The sequence below is a fragment of the Clupea harengus genome, chromosome 18, assembly GCF_900700415.2.
Source record: "Clupea harengus chromosome 18, Ch_v2.0.2, whole genome shotgun sequence".
NCBI classification, from domain to species: Eukaryota; Metazoa; Chordata; class Actinopteri; order Clupeiformes; family Clupeidae; genus Clupea; species Clupea harengus.
Window position 1 is genome coordinate 17736199 of NC_045169.1, and position 20610 is coordinate 17756808.

Below are 20610 nucleotides of genomic sequence, written 5' to 3' on the forward strand. Positions count from 1 at the left end.
ACAAACCCTGTTGCTGGTCCCTGATCCCCATCTTGAGTTTACTAGTGCCACCATTTCCCTCTGGGTGAATAGGTGTGGCAGGGGCGTTTTTAACCTGAAGTTGTCACGCAGAACCCAAAATAGCAGCTAGGAAAATAATCCTTGGCGGTTTTTGTTGGCTTCGTCCTTTTTGTTGTCGGAATCCTCTCTGAGCCACTAAAGGAAAGCTGCCCATGGCTACTAGTGCCACCCCCACCCTCCAGTTTCCGGACTCTTCTCTTCCGACGCCCACTCATCTCCGAGGGCTAGAGGGCCGGCAGGAGCGGGACATTAAAGGAGCGGTCAGTCTAAGCGGTGGTGTCCATGCAGTGAGAGGCCCTATCACTCACCTCACACACACACACACACACACACACACACACAGACACACACACACACACACCATGCAGTGAGAGGCCCTATCTCTCGCTCTCTCTCTCACACACACACAGACACACACAGACACACACACACACACACACACCATGCGGTGGGAGGCCCGGTTTGTTTTGGATACAGGCCTGATGCTTACTGTTGGCGTCAGCTGGAGACTTACTGGCTGTGTGTGTGTGTGTGTGTGTGTGTGTGTGTGAGAGAGAAAGAGTGTGTGATAGGATGTGTGTGTATATGCAGTACAGTGAGTCATATTTGTGTGAACACTATGAATAGAAAAAAGCTTCTTTCATGGCCTAGACTTCAATGGTTCTGAAAAACAATGTCTAGGTCACACTCCCCCATTCGTATGTGAATTGAAAAATGCCAGACGTCACTCAGTCACTTCACCAGTTCAGGTCATCACAACATATCTAATGTACGCGTTTCCATTTGTTGACACAAAAAGCGAAAAGTGCAACTGAACCCATTTGAACCCAAAGAATAGGGTGGAAGGTTAGAATGCTTTGGGTACAGCACTGATGCTTAGCATGAAGTGCCAGCATACAGACTAGGAGACCAAGAGTGTGTGTGTGTGTGTGTGTGCGTGTTGTAAACGGTGAAGTACTGTGTGTGTGTGTGTGTGCGTGTGTGTTGTGAACTGTAAAGTACTGTGTGTGTGTGTGTGTGTGTGTGTGTGTGTGTGCATGTGTGTTGTAAACTGTAAAGTACTGTGTGTGTGTGTGTGTGTGTTGTAAACTGTGAAGAACTGTGTGTGTGTGTGTGTCAAACTGAAGTACTGTGTGTATGAGTATGTGTCAGTGTGTGTGTGTGTCTGTGTGTGAGTGTGTGAAACATTAAGATGGGACACTTAAGGGTATAAGTAGGCAGGAGACGGTTGACTGGGCCTTGTCCCCACAGCAGCAGCAGCAGCAGCAGCAGCAGCAGCCCCTGCAGCACCATATAAAGTAAGACATCCAGAGACTGTGCCAGACCTCCAGAGTAGTCCTCACCTCAGATTTCTCCTACAGACCTCTGCCTCAACCAGAGTTTCTATCTGTTTTTTTTTTTACCACAACAGTGACAAAGTCAAAGCAGGTTTGGAAGAATAACCAACACCGGTAAAGAGGGCTCTAAAGAACGGGAGGGTTTTCTTTTTCCCCCGGTTAACCGAGGCAGAAATATGAGGGCCTACATTTTGTCAACAGCACGGATGCCAAAAATAGCCTGAATGGACGCCTTGACACAAGCGCTGTGTTGACAGATTTCTCTGTCCGGGAGACTGAGGCAAGTCTTTTTCTCTCCCTCCCTCTCTCTCCCTCCATCCATCTCTCTCTCAATTACCTTTCCTCCCACTCCCTCTCTCCTAACCCGCTACTTACAACCTCCCTCTCTTCCAAAGACCTCTCTTTGTCCACCTTAATCCAACTCTCTTTATACCCCTCTCTCTCCCTCTTTCTCTCTCTCCCTGCTCCCTCTCTCCTTCACCCCATCCCCTCCTCTCACCCCCACCTCCCTTCAGAACTAGCTCTTAGCACGCAACCTCAGGTAAACACTCGCACACCCTGGGATTTACAGCCAATTAACATGCAAAAAAACTGGGTCAAATCAATTGTGGGCCGTACGTACCCCCCCCCCCCCCCCCCCCCACACACACACACACACACACTGTCACACACACACACACACACACACACACACACACACACACACACACACTGCCGTACTTGAAAGCAGGTGCCCCCAAAGGGCCATGCCAATCACGGAAAAAAGCCAGATTCCAACTCCTGCCTCTGCCTCTGCGAGGCCATCTAACAAACCCAGGCCTTCAGTGTGGGAATAACAGCAGCGCATTATGCAGACGGCCCCCGCGGGCGGCTGATAAATCGCTGCCTTGGTTCGGAGGTCCAACCACAGAAGGCTTTTTGTTTCAGCGTGAAGGATGGCTTGGGCTCGGAGCGGAGCGTGGAGTGCGCCAGACGGTGTCACTGGATAGGACCTCGCCGTCTGGATCTCAGGTGTCTGGACTGAACTTATCGCGTCCTCACGTGCGCAAGATTCCTTCCTCGTTGGGTCACTGGCCACTCCTTTGGGTTCACCAGCCTTAAAGGTGATTGGTGCATTACGACCACGCAGGATGGGCAGGACTGATGTGCACACAATGGAAATAAAAAAAGGTTTGCACTCACGCTCCCATTGGTCTGAGTTGTCAAGGAAACCCTGGAGTTTAGCAGTGCAGACAAAGCCGTGTGTGTGTGTGTGTGTGTGTGTGTGTGTGTGTGTCTGTGTGTGTGTCTGTGTGTGTGTCTGTGTGTGTGTGTGTCTGTCTGTGTGTGTGTGTGTGTGTGTGTGTGCGCTCGTATGCTCTGAGATGTGAGGATAGGGGTCTAAATGCCGCCATGTTTGAAGACCCAGTTTCAGTGGTGGGATAACGTGAAGGTGCAAGTCTCATATCCCCAACCTGCACCGCACAGACTAATCCTGCGTCAAGCGCATTCCAGGAACACCGACAATTCAGCAGCACTGAAATAGTCCTCCACTCCACCGCTTTAAATTTAGACCTGTGGCGGGTCTGACAGCCTTGTCGAGACCTCGAGGATGAGAGGCTAAGAAGACACATGTCAAAGTGTTCAGGACTGATCTGTTTCCCACAAAACAGCCAGCTCGCTCACCTCTCACCTTTTGAATATGGGGACACAGTAAGGATCATGGAAGTATGGAAGAGATCTGGAGTTACCAACTTCTGTCTTCAGATTATGATCAGATTGATGTAAACCGTGTAAAGCTATGCTAATTAACTAAACTAATGTAAACCGTGTAAAGCTATGCTAATTAACCAATCTAATGCTAATTGAGAAACTGTGACACTTTGATTATGAAGTAAGAACTGCTTCATAATCCTAATCATGAACTGGTAATCATGAAACATCCAAATAATAAAAGATATTTATATATATAGTTACTCAAATTGCTTAATTCTCAAAGTCTTTGTCTTTGTGTGTGTGTGTGTGTGTGTGTGTAGTAATATGTTCTCCTAGATTGAAGAGGGTAAAGGTCATGCCTTAAGGTTGCCTTCACACAACTCCTCAAGCTCACACACACATGTAAGTGTCTGACGTGTTTACAAGGACAGGATCAAGGACCAAACAGGATCGTCTGACAGGCTGAGAGGCCGGGAATGAGACAGTATCAACACTGCGGCCAAAGACGATCACCTTACACTCACACAGTCTCCGCAAAACCCACAGGCTACCAGTCAACGCATGCTACACACACACACACACACACACACACACACACTGTCTCCGCAAAACCCACAGGCTACCAGTCAACGCATGCTACACACACACACACACACACACACACACACACACAAATTCTGAAATTATCATGGAGTGTACTGCAAAACAACAACAATATACACACACATATATTCCTGAATGCATCACCGTACTGAGACACACACACACACACACACACACACACACACCTACGATCAGACCGGCGTCATATATAACAACCCTTTGCTGATCTCTTTGACCTTGACTCTGAATCATACTACTAACACACTGGGTCACTGAGACCGAACATCCCCCTCTCCACTTTACTACCCCTCCCTTACACACAAACTGCAGCCTGCAACCAAGAGCCATCACCATGGCAACATGCCAGGTGATTGCCTCTCTACAAGGTGCTGATCACCGCTGCTGAGAAGGCGCCACAGAATCCTCTGACTGAGTCCTCTTGTCATGGAATGGCTCCGTGACCAGACAGACCACCAAGGCAGCAAAGGCTTAAACATCCACCTACAGCAGCATCACATCCAGAATGACCTCTATACAACTGTATACAAAGATAGTAACCAATATATATATATATATATATATATATATATATATATATATATATATATATATATATATATATATATATTTATTTATTTGTACCTATAGATATCCATACACATACAGTGAGTTATTATGTTATGTCTGGACTTTGCTGCGTAGGGCAAGGAATGCAGTGGGGTGGGACATAACACAGGCCATCAATCCAAATTTGGCATTTGTTTAGAGAGAAAGAGTGGGAGAGAACATGACAGAGAGAGAGAGAGAGAGAGAGACAGAGAGAGAGAAGGGGGGGTCAGGACAGAGAGATAGAGAGAGGGTGGGAGTGAGAGAACATGACAGAGAGAGAGAGAGAGAGACAGAGAGAGGAGGGGGGTCAGGACAGACAGAGAGAGATAGAAAGAGTGTGGGAGGGAGAGGTCAGGAGAGAGAGAGAGAGAGAGAGAGAGAGTGACATGGAAGAAAAGACATTGGGGGGTGGGGGGTGAGTTGCAAGAGCAAGAAGGCAGACAACGACCCCTGTAAACAGAACAAAATGTCCTCCCCAGTGCCACGTCCCTCTCTGCCAAACTAGACCACTGCACTGCAGCTCTGTAGGCTCATCCTGCTGCGTCTCTCTATCTCTGTCTCTCTATCTCTCCCTCTCTGTGTCCCTCTTTTCCTCTGTCTCTCTCTCTCTCTCTCTGTCTCTGTGTGTCTCTCTCTCTCTCTCTGTCTCTGTGTCTGTGTCTCTCTCTCTCTCTGTGTCTCTCTCTGTCTCTCCCCACCCCCCTCTCACACTCTCCCACGCTCTCGTTCTCTTCCTCCCTCGCTCGCTCTCTGCTCTCCTGCTGACAGTTCCTCCGAGTGAGGACGAACTCAAGGCAACCCCTCCCTGCCCATCCCTCCCTCAGTCCTATCTGATGAATGGCCTCGCTTCTGTGCAAAGGAAGCCATCCCCACCCATTTTGCTGCCTGTCCCTCTCTCGCTCTCTCCCTCTCTCTCCCTCCCTCTCTCTCCATCCATCTTTTCATTCCCAACTGAATTTCTCATGCATAAGGATTTGACTGCCCAGAATGCAGCCAAGTATTGTTTTCACCTCTGCATGAATGTTCAGTTTTTCTCCCCCTCCCCTATTCTCCAAGCCCCCCCTCCCCTCCCCCGTCAGAGAAGAGTTCTAATACCCCCTTACTCCACCACAAGTACATTTAAGGCCTGGAGGAAACACTGGCCTCCCTCTGTTTCTCAGCTGTTCATTCTCTCCCTTTCCCCCTCTCTCTCTCTCTCTCTCTTTTCCTCCCCCCCCGCTCTCTCTCCCCTTCCCTCTTTCTCTATTATCATCCATTACAGACATTCTCTACTCTTATTGCCATCCTTTCTCTATGACATCTCTGCATCTCAATTTGTCTCCCAGCAATGTAGATGTAACTCTGCCGTGCCAGACCTGAGCCAGAACTGAGCCATATCTGAGCCAGACCTGAGCCAGACCCAATCCACAGTCATTCCGTATAGCATCATAAACTGTTATATACTGTCTCTATCTCACCTCTCACCAACCAATGCCTTCTCTGTCACTGCAATTCTCCTTTTCAGAGAGAGAGAGAAAGAGAGATGTTTAACACTCCTATATTAAACCACTGCCTTACTTTCTCACATGCTTACACCGATAAAACTTATACAGACAGAAAGAGAGAGAGATAAGGGAGGGGGGGGTGAGAGACAGAGTATGTGAGTGAGGGACAGAGAGAGAGAGAGAAAAAGAAAGAGAGAGAGAGAGAGAGAGAGAGAGAGAGAGAGAAAGAGAGAGAGAGGCGCCCACACTGAACAAGCCTCCTGAGCCCCAAGGCTGGAATCACCACTGACTATGTATGGGGAGGGAGAAAAGCCACAGAAAGGAAAAGGGTGAGAGGGAAAAAAGAAAGAGAACAGGGTGAGAGAGGGCAAAAAGAAAGACAAGAAGCCGGGTCACAATTGACATTCATGCCAGCGCTGAAGACTCTGACAAGACCCAGTTTGAGGCTGACGTGAATGAAGGAGGGGAGAGAATAAATAAATGAGGAAATGTTTGCACGCAAGGAGGAGAGAAAGAAAGAAAGAGAGATTGAGCATGAGCATGAGAGCAAGGGTGGAAAAGAGGGATAGATAGAATGAAAGAGAGAGAGAGAGAGAGATAGTGGGACAGACAGAGATCAGAGAACCTGACAAAAGCTGGTTGTGGTGGCAAAACCAGTTTATGTGTTTTACAACCGCATATCAGATCAAAACACAACAAAAGTTTGTGTTTGGCATGTTTGTGTACACACATGTACGAGTGTGATTGGGCAATGTGTGCCTAATGTTTGGGTGGGGCGACTAACATAAACACACTGAAGTTGTGACACCTCATGACCACTCATTATGGTCACCTGAGACGCAGGTCTCGGTAGAGGCGTCATTTGACAATGGTCACCAGCCACTGTTGGTTTCAGGAACTAGGTCAGTCTCTGAGAAAGACACTGGCTAACGAGGAAGCACTGAATCAAGGATCTCCAGGCAGAAACCTTTTGGCTCAGTGGAATGCCGCTTTTGTTACATCTATATATTTGGTAGGTCTTTTTCTTTTCTTTGAGGCAGGGGATTCAGTAAATGAAAGCAGAGAGAGGGAGAATAGAAGAGAGAGAAGGGGGGAAGAGAAGAGAGAGAGAGAGAGAGAGGAGATGAGAAGAGGAGGAGGAGGGGGGAGAAAAAAGTGAATCATGGTCCAACCTCATTCTGAGGGAGATTGCCTTATTTGGGCGGTGTTTTGGTAAGAGGAAGAAGGAAGTAGTTTGTGTGAAGAAGTGAAGCGGGCCGAGCAGAGCAGTAGAGTGGGAAAGGGAGTGTGTGTGTGTGTGTGTGTAAGGGGTTGGGGGGTGGGGGGTGGACACGAGCATCTGACGGGCAAAAAAGTCCATTGCTCTCTGCCAAACTCACTACACAACGACCCTCGTGCATCTCGAAAGAATAAAGCAAACACATGATAAACAAATACTGGTAGGGGGGTGGGGAGGGCAACAATACAATACCCCTACCCCCCTCCACCAACTCTGTCACTATTGGGGGGTGGGGGGGCATCAGAATGGAAAACAATGCAGCTCCTGTCATCTGCAGAAAAATAAAGCCGCCGTTAGCTGTCAGGTCACCAGGATGCGCTCATTCAGTGGCACGGGTGGCAGAGTGGCGCGGGTGGCAGAGTGGTGCTGGATGGCTGAGGTCACTCCCAACCCTGCCAGGTCAGGCTGGCAACTCACGCCGGAACCCATCCAGCCCAGATCCGAAGCAGAGGCAATTTCTAGAGCCTCGGTATGTGTGTGTGTGTGTGTGTGTGTGTGTGAGAGAGAGAGGTGAACTCCATGCCCTTCACACGCACACACACACACGCGCACACACACGCATAGTTTGTTTGAGAATGTTCTGTAGTGACTTTAAACTGGGGTGTGATTAAGCTGCATCGTCATCCAACTTTGAACTCTAACAGACCACTGGACGCAGAGTGCGCAGGTGTGTATAGAGTGCTGAATTTTGATTGGCCGTTGGTGGCCATTTTGTTGAGCGACCAGATGGAGCTTTATGATACGTGCGCAAAATGTATAAGCATACCAAATTTTAGCTTAAGTAGGTCTTGAGATACAGCGCCCCCTGTGGACAAAATTTCACAAAATCTGTCTTGCATCCAAAGAATGTGGAGGTGATGCAGGGTGTCAAATTTTGAACCTTTAGGTCACAAGATATTGGCTAGTGAAATGCTACATTTCTGCTTTGAACATTATTCAGTAGGTGGCGCCACTCCACAGATGAATCACACTGAGCTGGGGTAATGGGTCTCCTAGAGGCCAGCTTGCTGTTAAAATGTCATGATTTTTGGCAAAACGGTTTTCAAGCTATTGCCCAAAAAGTGCGTTGACCCTACCCCACTTCATGGGGCGCTAGCACCGAGGGCAACACACACACCATGGACACAAACCTTCTACCCCCTATCTGCCATGTGGGGCAACAATCACACCAAGTTTCATGTGCATCAGTCAAGTCCAAGTATATGATATCGCCGACCAAACATTGGTGAATAAAAAAGGTAGTAGAAGAAGAAGAAGAAGAAAAAACAAACACTATATGACTGCCTGCCTGTGCACAGCAGCGGCCATGACGAACAGGAGGACTCACTCTTTCAGATGATGGTATTGCTATGTATGTGTATGGTGGTGTAATCTGTATGTGTATGGTGGTGTAATCTGTATGTGTATGGTGGTGTAATCTGTATGTGTATGGTGGTGTAATCTGTATGTGTATGGTGGTGTAATCTTAAGTACATTTAAGAGTGTTGTTGCATAATATATACTATTTTACATATACATCAGAGTGTTGTTGCATAATATATACTATTTTACATATACATCGGAGTGTTGTTGCATAATATATACTATTTTACATATACATCTGCATCGTTTTCAAATTGCAAAGTCTTGATTAAGTGTCCCACCATTATCAGAATCAGAATTCAGAATTCAGAATTGTATTTATTGCCAAGTAGGTTTACACCTACCTGGAATTTGCTCTGGTGTATAGGTGCATACAGTAAACATAAAACATACAAACACAATAAGTCCTACACATAACATAAAAACACAATAAGTACTACACATAAGAAAATGGTTCCAACATCACCAGATTACAGACAGTATTGTTTATACATATCTGAAATGATATCTTTTGAGAACGATATAAGAAATAAGATATAAGATATAAGAAATATAATAGTAAGAATAGATTATATTTTCCTCAATATGAAGAATAATATAAAAAATAAGTAATATCATACCAAAAGAAGGCCCAGACTGTCATGAAGAAATCTACTATAGCATGTATGAGCATCTCTTATGTTGACCAAGATAAAAGTTTAGAAGTTATGGAAGTATAATTATGCGGAAAATAGTCCATGACTCTAAGAGTTAATAGCCCTTGAATGAAAGCGGTTAGGAGGAACAATTAAGTCTGATTAGAGATCAGTGAGGACGCTTATTTGAGAGGTTTGCCTGGGGCTGATATTACATTAGAAGACACAAGACTGCTATTATCATCTCAGACATCTATGGCATTACTTACATCCTCAGTCAAACTATGAAAATATGAAAGTGATGCAATTTTTTCCATGCTGTGGTGGGTTTATATGGCAAAGCTAATAGGTATCATCCTTGCCCCAACTCACTCAAACGCACACACACACACACACACACACACACACACACACACAGACACACAGACACACAGACACATACAGCACAGGCACACACACACACTAAGACATACACAGACAGGGACACACGTACACACTCTTATGGAAAATGGTGACCCTGAGCTTCAAGCCCTGTTTAGCCTGAAAAGAGCCTCTTGTCCGTAAATGGGAAAAGGTCACATGCGAGAGAGAGAGAAAGAGAGAGAGAGAGAGAGAGAGAGGTTAGGCATCTCTTCAGTGATGACTTCACCAAGCATGTGCCCTTTATAAGGTGTAGCAAATGTTCTCCCTTGTCTAAAAAAAAAAGTGAGCCTGAGATAGTGAATGGAATAAAAACAGAGCACAAATTGAGGGAACTGGAAAGTTAGATGGAGAAAGAGCAGACAGAGAGACTGAACGAGAGGTAGAGAGGGTGCAAAGAAATTCATGAAAAAAGAATAAGAGAGAGAGAGGAGGACAGGAGGATGATGAGGGAGGGAAATACAGAGGTAGACCGAGAAAGATAAATAGAGAGGGAAAGTGAGGGACACACAAGGAAACAGAGAGAGGGACAAAAACGGGGGCACAGGCAGAGGAAAAGAGAGAGAGAGAGAGAGAGCAAGGGAAAGACAGGGAAAGACACAGGGGGGGAGAGAGAGAGAGAGAGAAAGAAAGAAAGAGAGTTAAAGACACAGAGAGAGAGAGAGAGAGAGAGAGAGAGAGAGAGAGAGAGAGAAAGAGAGTTAAAGACACAGGGGGAGACAGGGAGTGATAGAGTGAGTGAGAGTGAAAATGGAGAGCACAAGTGGTTTGCTAGAAAGCCTCTCAGGCTGAAAGCCCCATGAACCCTTGTGCCACACGCGGTGCCAGGAAGAGATGACGCGCCACACAGGCTAGGTCTTTGTGTTTCCCACACACACACACACACACACAACAGCCTTAGCGATGCACAAACACACACACACACATGCACGCACACACACCGTCAAAAACCTGGCCCATGCACAAATGTAGACACACGCATACACCCGCATGCAGTATTTACCATGCATACGAACACTAATAAAAGCACACCCAGCCACACACACACACACACGCATATACTCATACACACACACACACACACACACACACAAAAGTTGCCCCAGGATGCCAGCTGTGTTCGCCAACAATGCTTATCCCAGCCAACCAGGGACCCTCCACTCAACACAAACCATCCATCCATCCAACCCCCCCAGCTCTAAGCCCGAGTCTGGCTCTCTCCCTCCCCCTGTGTAAGGACTGATGGGCAGGAGCACTAACACATCAGCGCCCGTCGTAGGTGTAATCTCATCGCAACATAGCGTGGTATGTGTGTCTGCTGGAGTGCAGAATGACAAGTGGCGCTCCTCTGACTTCTACATACGCATTTGTGGAAGGGTCGTGGGAAAAGCGGGAGTTTGGGCAAAATGATGGGAGGAGAAGTGCAAGGAGTGACTGATTACGTATTCTCATTTGTATGCATGAAACATGCAGGGGGCCAGCACACGTCTGTTTTCCACCTTTTAAAAGCGCTTATAATTCAGATTGCCAGAAACTTCCAGAAACAACGGAAGCAGTATTCCAAGCACCGTTTTTTTCTCATTTGTAGCATGTCAAAAGTAACCAAAAGTAAGCTTTTCTTTGCCTTTTTATGTCTTGTCATCTCTTTTTCACTTTGTCCACTTCCCTACGTGTAGATGCCTGATACAGTATTGGGTTTGCTTGTTCGCGTGGTGTAGGATTACTGCCCTGCATTATCTCTCTGTTTGATGACATCTTAATAGCGTGTATCCATTTCCTGATCGCTAAACTTCTGATTCCTTTTAATGTCGGTCAGTGGTTCCATGATTCCATTCAATCGCACCCGCGATAGAATGACAGCACTCATCGCGGACGCCGCGCAAATGACAGTGAGAGGGGCGGTGACATGCGTTGTTTACGCAATCAGACGCAGGTTTAGTACATTCGTTCAAATTTCAATGTGAAAAGAAAAGCGTATTTCTGCGGACTGGCCAAGTCGCTGTTCACGCCGCGCTCTCTAATGTAGGTACATCTGCCCCCGGAGGACGGAGAGCTCCAGTGGCGCCACTGGGTTTTGGGCAGGGCGTAAACAAGCCACCTGCGATAGGGATAGGGCAACACATCGGGGGGCGACACAGAGAGGCTCTTGTTGTTCTCCCATTGAAGCAGAGAAAGAGAAAGAGAGAGAGAGAGAGAGAGAGAGAGAGAGAGAGAGAGAGAGAGAGAGAGAGAGAACTGCTGAGACCAAGTGGCCAATGCTGCTGCTGGCTCGCATTTCTGCAAACACACACACACACACACACACACACACACACACACACACACACACACAATAACACATGCATACACACACACATGCATACAAACACGCACGCACACACAAAGAGGCAGTAGACATAACAAGAAACAGAAATCAGGGATTGGAAAGGAGGAAAAAAAAGGCTGGAATGGAGAGATGTGGTGGAGTGGTGGCATGTGTGTGTGTGTGTGTGTGTGTGTGTGTTTGTGTGTGAATGAGTGGTGGTGGGGGTGATGTCACTAAACAACACTAAACACTAAAGCTCTCCTCTGTGTTCTGCCCCAGAGGGACTTTCCGTCCCGCTATTCTATTCATTCCCATAATGCCTTCCTTCTACACAGCGCTCCGCAAGACACAGATGCACACTCGGCTGCAGGCCTAAAGCTCCACTGCCATAGCAGGATGTCTGGAAGACCTTTTCCTTCCATCAAACCAAGCGGTCGTCAGTGATCGAGTCTTATTTTTCAATTGAATGCAATATAATAGGAAGGCAGAGGAGTTTTATGAAGCACCCTCCACTTGTCTACAACATCTGAGACCATGGCGGTGTCTGTTGCTACTGCTATTGCTAACACTACTGGTGTGCAAAATATTATTTCTGAAGCTGCAGTCTTACTGTTAAACAAGACCAACACAGACAGGCATTTCCAAAGAGTCTGCTTATAATATAATTGCCCTTGATCACATAGAAAATGTTGATCTTCCCGGTCTCTTGAGACCCACACTAAACTAAATGCCAGAGAAGAGATAACCATATATCTATCCAGAGGCCCAGAGGTATGCTGTTTGTGTAAACACTGTCAGGACCACAGGGACAGAGCAACGCCAGGGAGTTCTTCCTCAGTTATGCCCTCCGCAGTGGGCACCGTTGTGCCACCTCGTAAAGCATGCCAATCTCCGACTCTAGGTGCACTGGCATCTGTCTTCTCCACTAGTGAACTCAATTAGAGTGTCTATGTGTGTGTGTGTGTGTGTGTGTGTGTGTGTGTGTGTGTGTGTGTGTGTGTTTACTGGTTACGTGCAAACTGCACGTCAACTCTTCCTACAGGTGGCTGTTTGCAGAACTGACTCATGGGATACCTCATACAGCAGGTCTGTATAAATGCCACATAAAGTAGTAATTACTATTTACTAATAATTACTATAATACTACTACGACCACTAATAATAATAATAATAATAATAAAGAATAATAATTGTAATAATACTAATAGCTAGCATCTGCACAAACTATTAAAAATGACTAATTATAGATGATGCAGATCAGTTGGGACAGGATACAAAGACTATATTAAGAATGCCAAAAGGAAAACAAATAGTCACCATTGGCCATATACTGGGATATTTTTCTAACACAATGTCAACATACACCACACAACATTGCCAAGTCTCACTTGGCAAGTCTCACTAAAATGGCACATAAACACAACAGCTCTCTAAGCAGAAAGCTGAAGGCCATGTGTGCAAAAACAAAACCGTTATTTGTCCCCACAGACTACTTGACATCCACACATGTTTGCGTACAGACATTGCATATGTACATACAACGCACACACTACATTTTGTGTGTAATTACTGCTCAAAATATACCATTCTAAGTCTACTAATGAAAATAACAGCTACGGTCAGCGCATTTAGAATATTAAGGTTCGCCACACTTGGAGACGCCCGCCATCTCCACACTTTGTGAGAACATACAACGTCGACCTTTGAGACTGATCTGCAAGACCAGGTGCAGTGATGTCACCGGCCAAGCTTCATATCCTGTGCTCTGTGCAGAGTCGAGCGGAGTAGGGGGTCCCACCCAGTCCGCTTGGACGTCTCAGGGTTTGGCAGCCGATTCTGCAGGCAAAGCCACAAGCTCTTCCAGTGCCCCCCCCCCCTCTCTCTCTCTCTCTCTCTCTCTCTCTAACCCAAATGACTTCCAGTGGTGCCTGGGCTCTAACTCACCACAAAAAAACATCTGTGTTGAGAGAGAGAGGGAGAGAGAAGGAGGGAGAGAGAGAGAGAGAGGGATGGAGAGAGAGAGAGAGAGAAAGAGGAGGGGAAATGGAAAAAAGGGGTCAACTGAAAAACAGAGGTGGAGAGGGAAGAGGACCTATGAGAAAGCAGACAGGAAAAGACTCAAGCCCACCTTCATTACAGAGTTAGGACTTCCGATGCTACGACTGTGGCCTACTGTTGTGCCTGCGTTTCATTCTGAGTGTTCGGGGTTGGCCCTAAGTTGGAATGGTGCACTGGATACCTGCGTGTCAAAGACAAAGCAAAGGTGCTCTATCCCACTGATTCAAAGGAGTCCAACTTTTAGCGTCTATTGGATTAAAAACAAGAAATGAGAATGTGTATGATGTATATGATTCATATAACACACTACTACTTGACAAACTTGACACGATGTAAATGAAAAATGTAAATGTATATGATTCACATAACACACCTCTACTTGACAAACGTGACTCGGCCCTGCAAATCTGAGTATGGGCAGAACTTCAGTTGCACAAAACGTTTTTATCAGCCGACATCAAGGTGTCCCATTTCTCCTGCTGCAGCAGAGCATCAAGGTTAGAAGCAATACGAAACATATTAATGAGTTTTTCCATCAACATAAATCATATCGACCAGTCCCGCAGTATACTATAATCTGTCATAACGTGTGTGTGTGTGTGTGTGTGTGTGTGTGTGAGAAGGAGGGCGTGGTGTCGCTCATCAAAGCCAACGTTTCTGCAAGTGGCTTTTGCCATTTGGACTGCATGTCATGGGGAGGTGGTCAATTACTACCCAAGACAGCTGCGCCTGTTGACATTTACAGAGGGATCACTCAGTGCGAGGGGACAGGGTGACACGAGGAGAGAGAGAGAGGAGAAAGAGACGGAGGAAGATATAATGAAATATTAAGAAGAGATAGAAGAAGTTAGAAGAAGAGAGAGAGAGAAAAGGAGAAAAGAAAAGAGAGAGAGACAGAAGGGGAGACATGGTGAGAAAGAAAAAGAGAGAAAAGATGGGTGGCAAAACGGCAAAAGAGGAAGGGGGAGGGAGGGGGGGCAGGCCAAGGCAGCGAAGCCTAAGAGCCTAAGAGAAGATGACCTTTGAGGAGGTATAGCAGCCATTTTGAAGATTATGCTTCATCTTTGCTTTCAGGCAACACGGGAAAAAGGTTGATGAGTGTCGCTGTCTGACTGAATGCTACACTTAATCAATCAGAGCTGTTCCTTGGACTGCGCTGATAGTATAACAACACACAGAGTTTCATTGGAATGGACATGAAGCAGCCAGCCTCCTCGTCAAGGACAACAACAGAACATCAGGGAGCTCCCTACACTTTAAAACACACACACACACACACACAGAAAAAATGAATTAACCATGAGCAATGAAGCATGATCCATATCCCTGTCAAAGGCATCAACTCAAGTCCTTTGGCAGCAACTGGTTATCTGACAAGTCATCGTTACTAGATGGTTGCAAAATGGACCTAAACCAAAGGAAAAAAGGAAAACACCACAAAACAACAACAACAACATTGGATGACATGCAGCAGTGTCTGCTGTGTTGTGTTGTGCAGAGTGTTCCCGTGTTGGTGATCCGCCTGAGCGTCTCTAACTCTGAGACGTCTTTGTTCGTAGCAACAATGAAAAGGCTAACAGTCTGGAGTGGCAGAGTGGACATGGTGTGTGTGTGTGTGTGTGGGGGGGGGGGGGGGGGCATCAGCATGTATGGCACAATTCTCGGCCCTCGCCCCCATTCGTCCATAAACGGCTGGCCTGCTGGGCCTGGGCTCCGCCAGTGGAAAAGTACACGGCGAATACTGCGGGGGCTGGCCCGAGCGCGAGATCCTCTCGGAGGATTTTTCGAAGCACATCTGGAAACCCTCAGCAACCACAGCATGTCCAAAAGCCCCCCCCCCCCCCTTAAACAAAAAAAAACACAAAAAGAAATAACAAAGTTTCTCCAGAATTGCAAAGCTTGCAGCCAGCTTACTCAGGGCTCAGCTGTATGCTTCATGTGTGTCTATATCTATATCTATATATATCTATCTCTCTCCGTCTCTCTCTCTCCGTCCGTCTCTCTCCGTCTCTCTCTCTCCATCCTTCTCTCTCAGTCCCTCTCTCCCTCCGTCTCTCTCTCTCTCTCTCTCTCTCCCTCCTTCTCTCTGTGTCTATTTCTCTAGGGATTACGTAAACTCGGTTCCAATCCCATAATGTGCTTCCATGTGGAAGCATCTCTGGTGAAAATGTTAGTCAGAGAGTGAGCATGTGTGTGTACATGTTTGTGTGTGTGTGTGTGTGTGTGTGTGTGTGTGTGTGTGTGTGTGTGTGTGTGTGTGTGTGTGTACAGTGCGTCAGTGCACTCACATGTACATAATATGTTCATTCTCTCATTTCATTAAACCTGATGGTGGTTAACAGCCCTCCACTCTCATTTCCAGGAATGTCTCTTGATTGCCAGATTCCCTTATTTTGCCAAGACCTTCAGCAACACCAGTTAACCATGAATGCACCAAGAACCCCACCACCACAACAATAGCAAAAAGTGCCGGTGTTTTCTTAGAAAGGTTGAAGTCCTTCAGTTGTCAGAAAACAGCCACACCGTTGATCATTTTGCAGCAAGCCCATCATTCAAACCTGTCAAATGATCCATAATCCAATCACAATAACACACTGAAGGAGCCAAGCGGTACACACCTTATAAAGTAAAGAATGCGTTTGGGATAACAAGCACCTACTTTAAACAGCCTCAGGACAGTAACTAGGATGTAGCTAGCAGACTTGGCTATATCTGTATATCAACTACAGTGAGCATCAGAAGACAGACAAGGCTAACACTGGGGCCTGTAAATGACAAACATGCTGGGATCATTGAGAGACACTCCCTTGGGTGTTCTAGGGAGAGATAAGTAAATGTACTCAACATCCTGCCTATCTGCTAAGGGTACTTATCCACTTGCTGTGACTTGATCACAAAGGTATTTGAGAGAAGAAAGTGGAGAGTTGTACCATCACACCTACAGCTCAGCACTGAAAAGGTATGCGCAATGTTCATGATTTGCCAAGGGACAAGTCAGCCGGATCCTCCTCCTTAAAAGGTCATGTTAAAATACCGAATCATAATAGTACAACAGCCTACCTCACACCTATTGTCACTATCACTAAGTATACATGCTGTCTAATCTGCCAGTGACGAATCCAACTGGACTTTAGCTTGTAAAACTAGTCTGTTAACTGGTTTGTGTATGGGAGTACTCAGTTAAAATGGTGTCTGTAAACTTTATGTTTATGTTTATGTATGGGAGTACTCTGTTCATATGGTGGAAAATATTGATAAAGGTTGCACACCAGCTAAGGTGTGGTCATGAAAACTAGTCAAAGGTGCACGCTTGAGACTTTTAAATAGTTACGTAACCTATACTTTAGTACTACTGAAACCTGTTTCTGAAATGTGACGATGTGTTTCAACTCTCATTTCTGTGCTGTGGGTGTGGGAGAGGAACTCTGGAATAAAAAAGTTAAAAAAATAAAAAAGAAGAGGAGAATTTGTTTTTTTTAGACTATACAGAGCTATTTGCAAAACAGCAGGCCTACATTTATCTTTACCTGTTCTTGTTTTAAGCCAGAGACACGCCAAAAATGATATCAAAGAACTAGCGGCGACAAAGGTCGACTGTTGCATCACCTCACAGCGCCTCCGTCTGGGCAAAAAGGTTGCACCTGAACACACCACAAAGACTATAGCCTACTAGCACATACGCCTCGCCGCCGATTCACCGCGCTCAATCGGCCGACAAGCCATCGACAGGGGCCCAACTAGTGCCAATGGTGTGGGACACAACGCAAAAAACTACAGCCACAGATGCTCACCGACGACCTAAGCCAAAGGCTGTCTGTCGGCCTGATGTATCACGGGATTCAGGCCTTCCTGCTGCTAAAAGAGGCAGTCAATTCATTCCAATAAAAAATGTCTGAAAAATGACAAAAAAACTAAACTTTCTTTTGGAGGATTATCCATCCGAATCCTGCACTCTAAAAACTAACAGATGCCCCGCTCTTGTTCTGATGTTTAATGTTTCATCTTAATGGTTTAGTGTGGCTTCTCAAAATGTGCGCATACTGTGTAGGTGATTTTTGAGAGTATGGTCAGGATTACCATTATGGAGAAGCCTACTGGCAAAATCTAAGAGAGATATTTGAAAAACAGAATATGTTTTCCTGTGTGCTCAATGTGAAATTGATTACTTTGACAATTAGCATTGAAGGTGTCACAGGGTCACAAGAGTCTGTATTGTTAGTCTGTGTCTTCCCTGCTATGGAAGACAGAGGAGTTTTGAACTTTGGTTTTGAATTAAAAAAAACTACCCTCCATCCTTCAGAGTACATTCAAGTTTATTGCTAACATTAATGCAAAATTGACAGGCCAATATGTAAATCCCACATACTGTCAGACGGGACTTATACAGCACACGGCTGTGACCAAAACTTTAACTCTTACCCACATGAATACTGTGTTGTGCATCTGCTGAATGGTGTGTATCTGCGGAATGGTGTGTGGCATCATCGTTTTGTTCACGACGAAAATGACATCATAACATGCCAGCTATGTACAGCCTACAGTATCACTATGGCTTAGCATAAGTAAAGCTTAACGTGTGATCTCTAAAAGAATATGTGGACTTCGTTCATGTAGGGGACTGGCAATCCGTACGTGTTATTACAGTAACATCCTATATATATACTGTATACTGTATGATTATAGTAGAACTGTGAAATGGCCAAAACACTACTGGCAATCCTACTGCCAGTAGCCTACTCTACTATTAATCTACATTACATTATTTTACAGAGTAGGCTCCGCTCGATGAAACTGACGCCAGGTTACCGTCTTTGGTGGTGGTAGCACAGACTATATTTCACACTGAAACAATTATCTGTCAATATTTCTTAAAAGTAACAATTGCTTTCTTGAACACGCACAACAGTTGCAACAATGTATCTACAAAAACTGGTCAAAAGTAAACAAATTCACAGACGAAAAGCCCATAACATCGTCCGGCAAGAACAACCAAGTAAGCTAGCATAGCCCTTCTTCCGAAGTCACTTTCTGATAGCCTGTCACCACAAATGAGATGACTATTTATATAAATCTCTCTGCTTTGGTACCTCTATGAAACCTACAGTGTTTAATTGAATCGGTCATTTCTCGTCCCCACATAAACTGGAAGTCCAAAAACATAGGTGACCACATCACAAAACAATCAACTTCTGCAACTTTGTCAGCATAAACAAATCTCGCACTCGTTGGGCAGGTGATGAAATTAGATTAAATCCATTCCTTTAAAATAATATTTTCGGTGAATTGCACAGGATAGCCAACAATACTCATGGTGACACCAGCAAAGGTGTGCCCGTTAACAAAATAAGTGACGGCCCCACATGAAAGCTACAAGGCTACGCGGGCTCTCCCTTTTGCAAGCCAGGCCGTATTGAAAATGAATACGAAAGACACTGTTGCCGTTCGAAAACGGTATAGAGAAGAATAAGCTATAAAACATTTGAGTGAAATTGGACAGAGATCAGCCACGGTACAGCTAAAAACTCACCCTCTAGGAGTCTGGAGATAAGCGAATCGACATCCAACTCTCCCTCCGCCATTTCTGTAGTGTTGCTGTCAAGGCTGTTTCGCAGAGAGCAACCCTACACGTCTGCCAGGCACCGCCTGGGCTCCAAAGTAGTGGAATGCAAGCCCCTGGGTCTCTCCGCCCACATCGCCTGCATGACAATAAGACGAACTTCATGGACATTCTTCAGGTTCATTACTGCCATAATAATAGCCTAATCTCATCGAGATATTGCGTCATTCTTCTGTGTATCTTAATCAGAACACTATTGTGTTCCAACTGCGTGATTTATGTCTACTAATGTTTACAGCTCTCTAAAGGAAAAAAAATACACTAAAAAAAAACCCATTAGACCCACGATTTGTTTTGTTTGATACATGCAGGTAATTTTGTTTCTGTGCTGTACTTGTACTGTAAACATTGGTTAATGTTGGGAATTAGTGCACAGCATAATAGCATAATAAGCATATTACCAGGTTTGACGTCCTGCTCATCTAGGTCTTATTTGGGCAGTATAAGTTATAGTCTACTGACTCAGTAGGCAAATCTTATGTCCATAAATGAGCATTTCGAAATGGCTGTGTGGCTTAAGAAAATAATCTGAGACTTCAAGCAAAGTTTTCAGCTTGAAGTTAAAACTTAGTTTTCCCTGACAGAATAGAAGCGCGATGAGGTCACATCACGTCAAACCACCGATGATGAAATCACTAGTGATAATCACAGACAAGTGGTGATAGAGCACATCTACAGTAATTTAGCGTCACCTAGTGGACATGTACCCGTTTTACACAAGACATATCAAATGCCACTGAACTAGATCATTTTACATCTGAGCGCCACTCAGTTTCAGGTTCAGTACGCCTACCTAAAAGCTTCGGAAACCAGATGAGTCAGTGGGGTTTTAATTTTCCCACAACATTTTGTCAAAAACTCTAAAACTGTAGGCTACAGTATATAGCTAACAATATAACAAAATATGTTTTGTAAAAAATAAAGCAGGCTTATTTGGTAATCCATAAAAATGTTCTTAGGTAAAATCACTCATCCATTCATGCATAATCGGAAAACCAAACAACGTGATAGCCTACTACGTCTACAGGCTTACGGACTCTTAAATACTCACAAATTACATTCAAACGTGCTTGATGTTCAATAGTAACGCTTTCTGTCAACTTCCTTGCTTTCTGACAGGGATAGGTCCGAACCAAGCCCACATGT

At 45.4% G+C, this 20610-nt stretch overlaps 1 protein-coding gene across 1 annotated transcript in view; it reads right to left on the minus strand.

Moving 5' to 3' along the window:
* LOC105903144 (serine/threonine-protein phosphatase PP1-beta catalytic subunit) overlaps positions 1-20604 on the minus strand; it is a 32623-nt gene extending 12019 nt beyond the window's left edge. Inside the window, exons 1-2 of the mRNA XM_012830855.3 lie at positions 20516-20604; positions 19375-19543 (exon numbers count right to left, since the gene is read on the minus strand). Coding sequence (XP_012686309.2) covers positions 19375-19426 — 52 coding nt within the window. The 5' untranslated portion in view covers positions 19427-19543; positions 20516-20604. The remainder of the gene's footprint in view (positions 1-19374; positions 19544-20515) is intronic.
* Between the last annotated feature and the right edge of the window lie 6 nt (positions 20605-20610).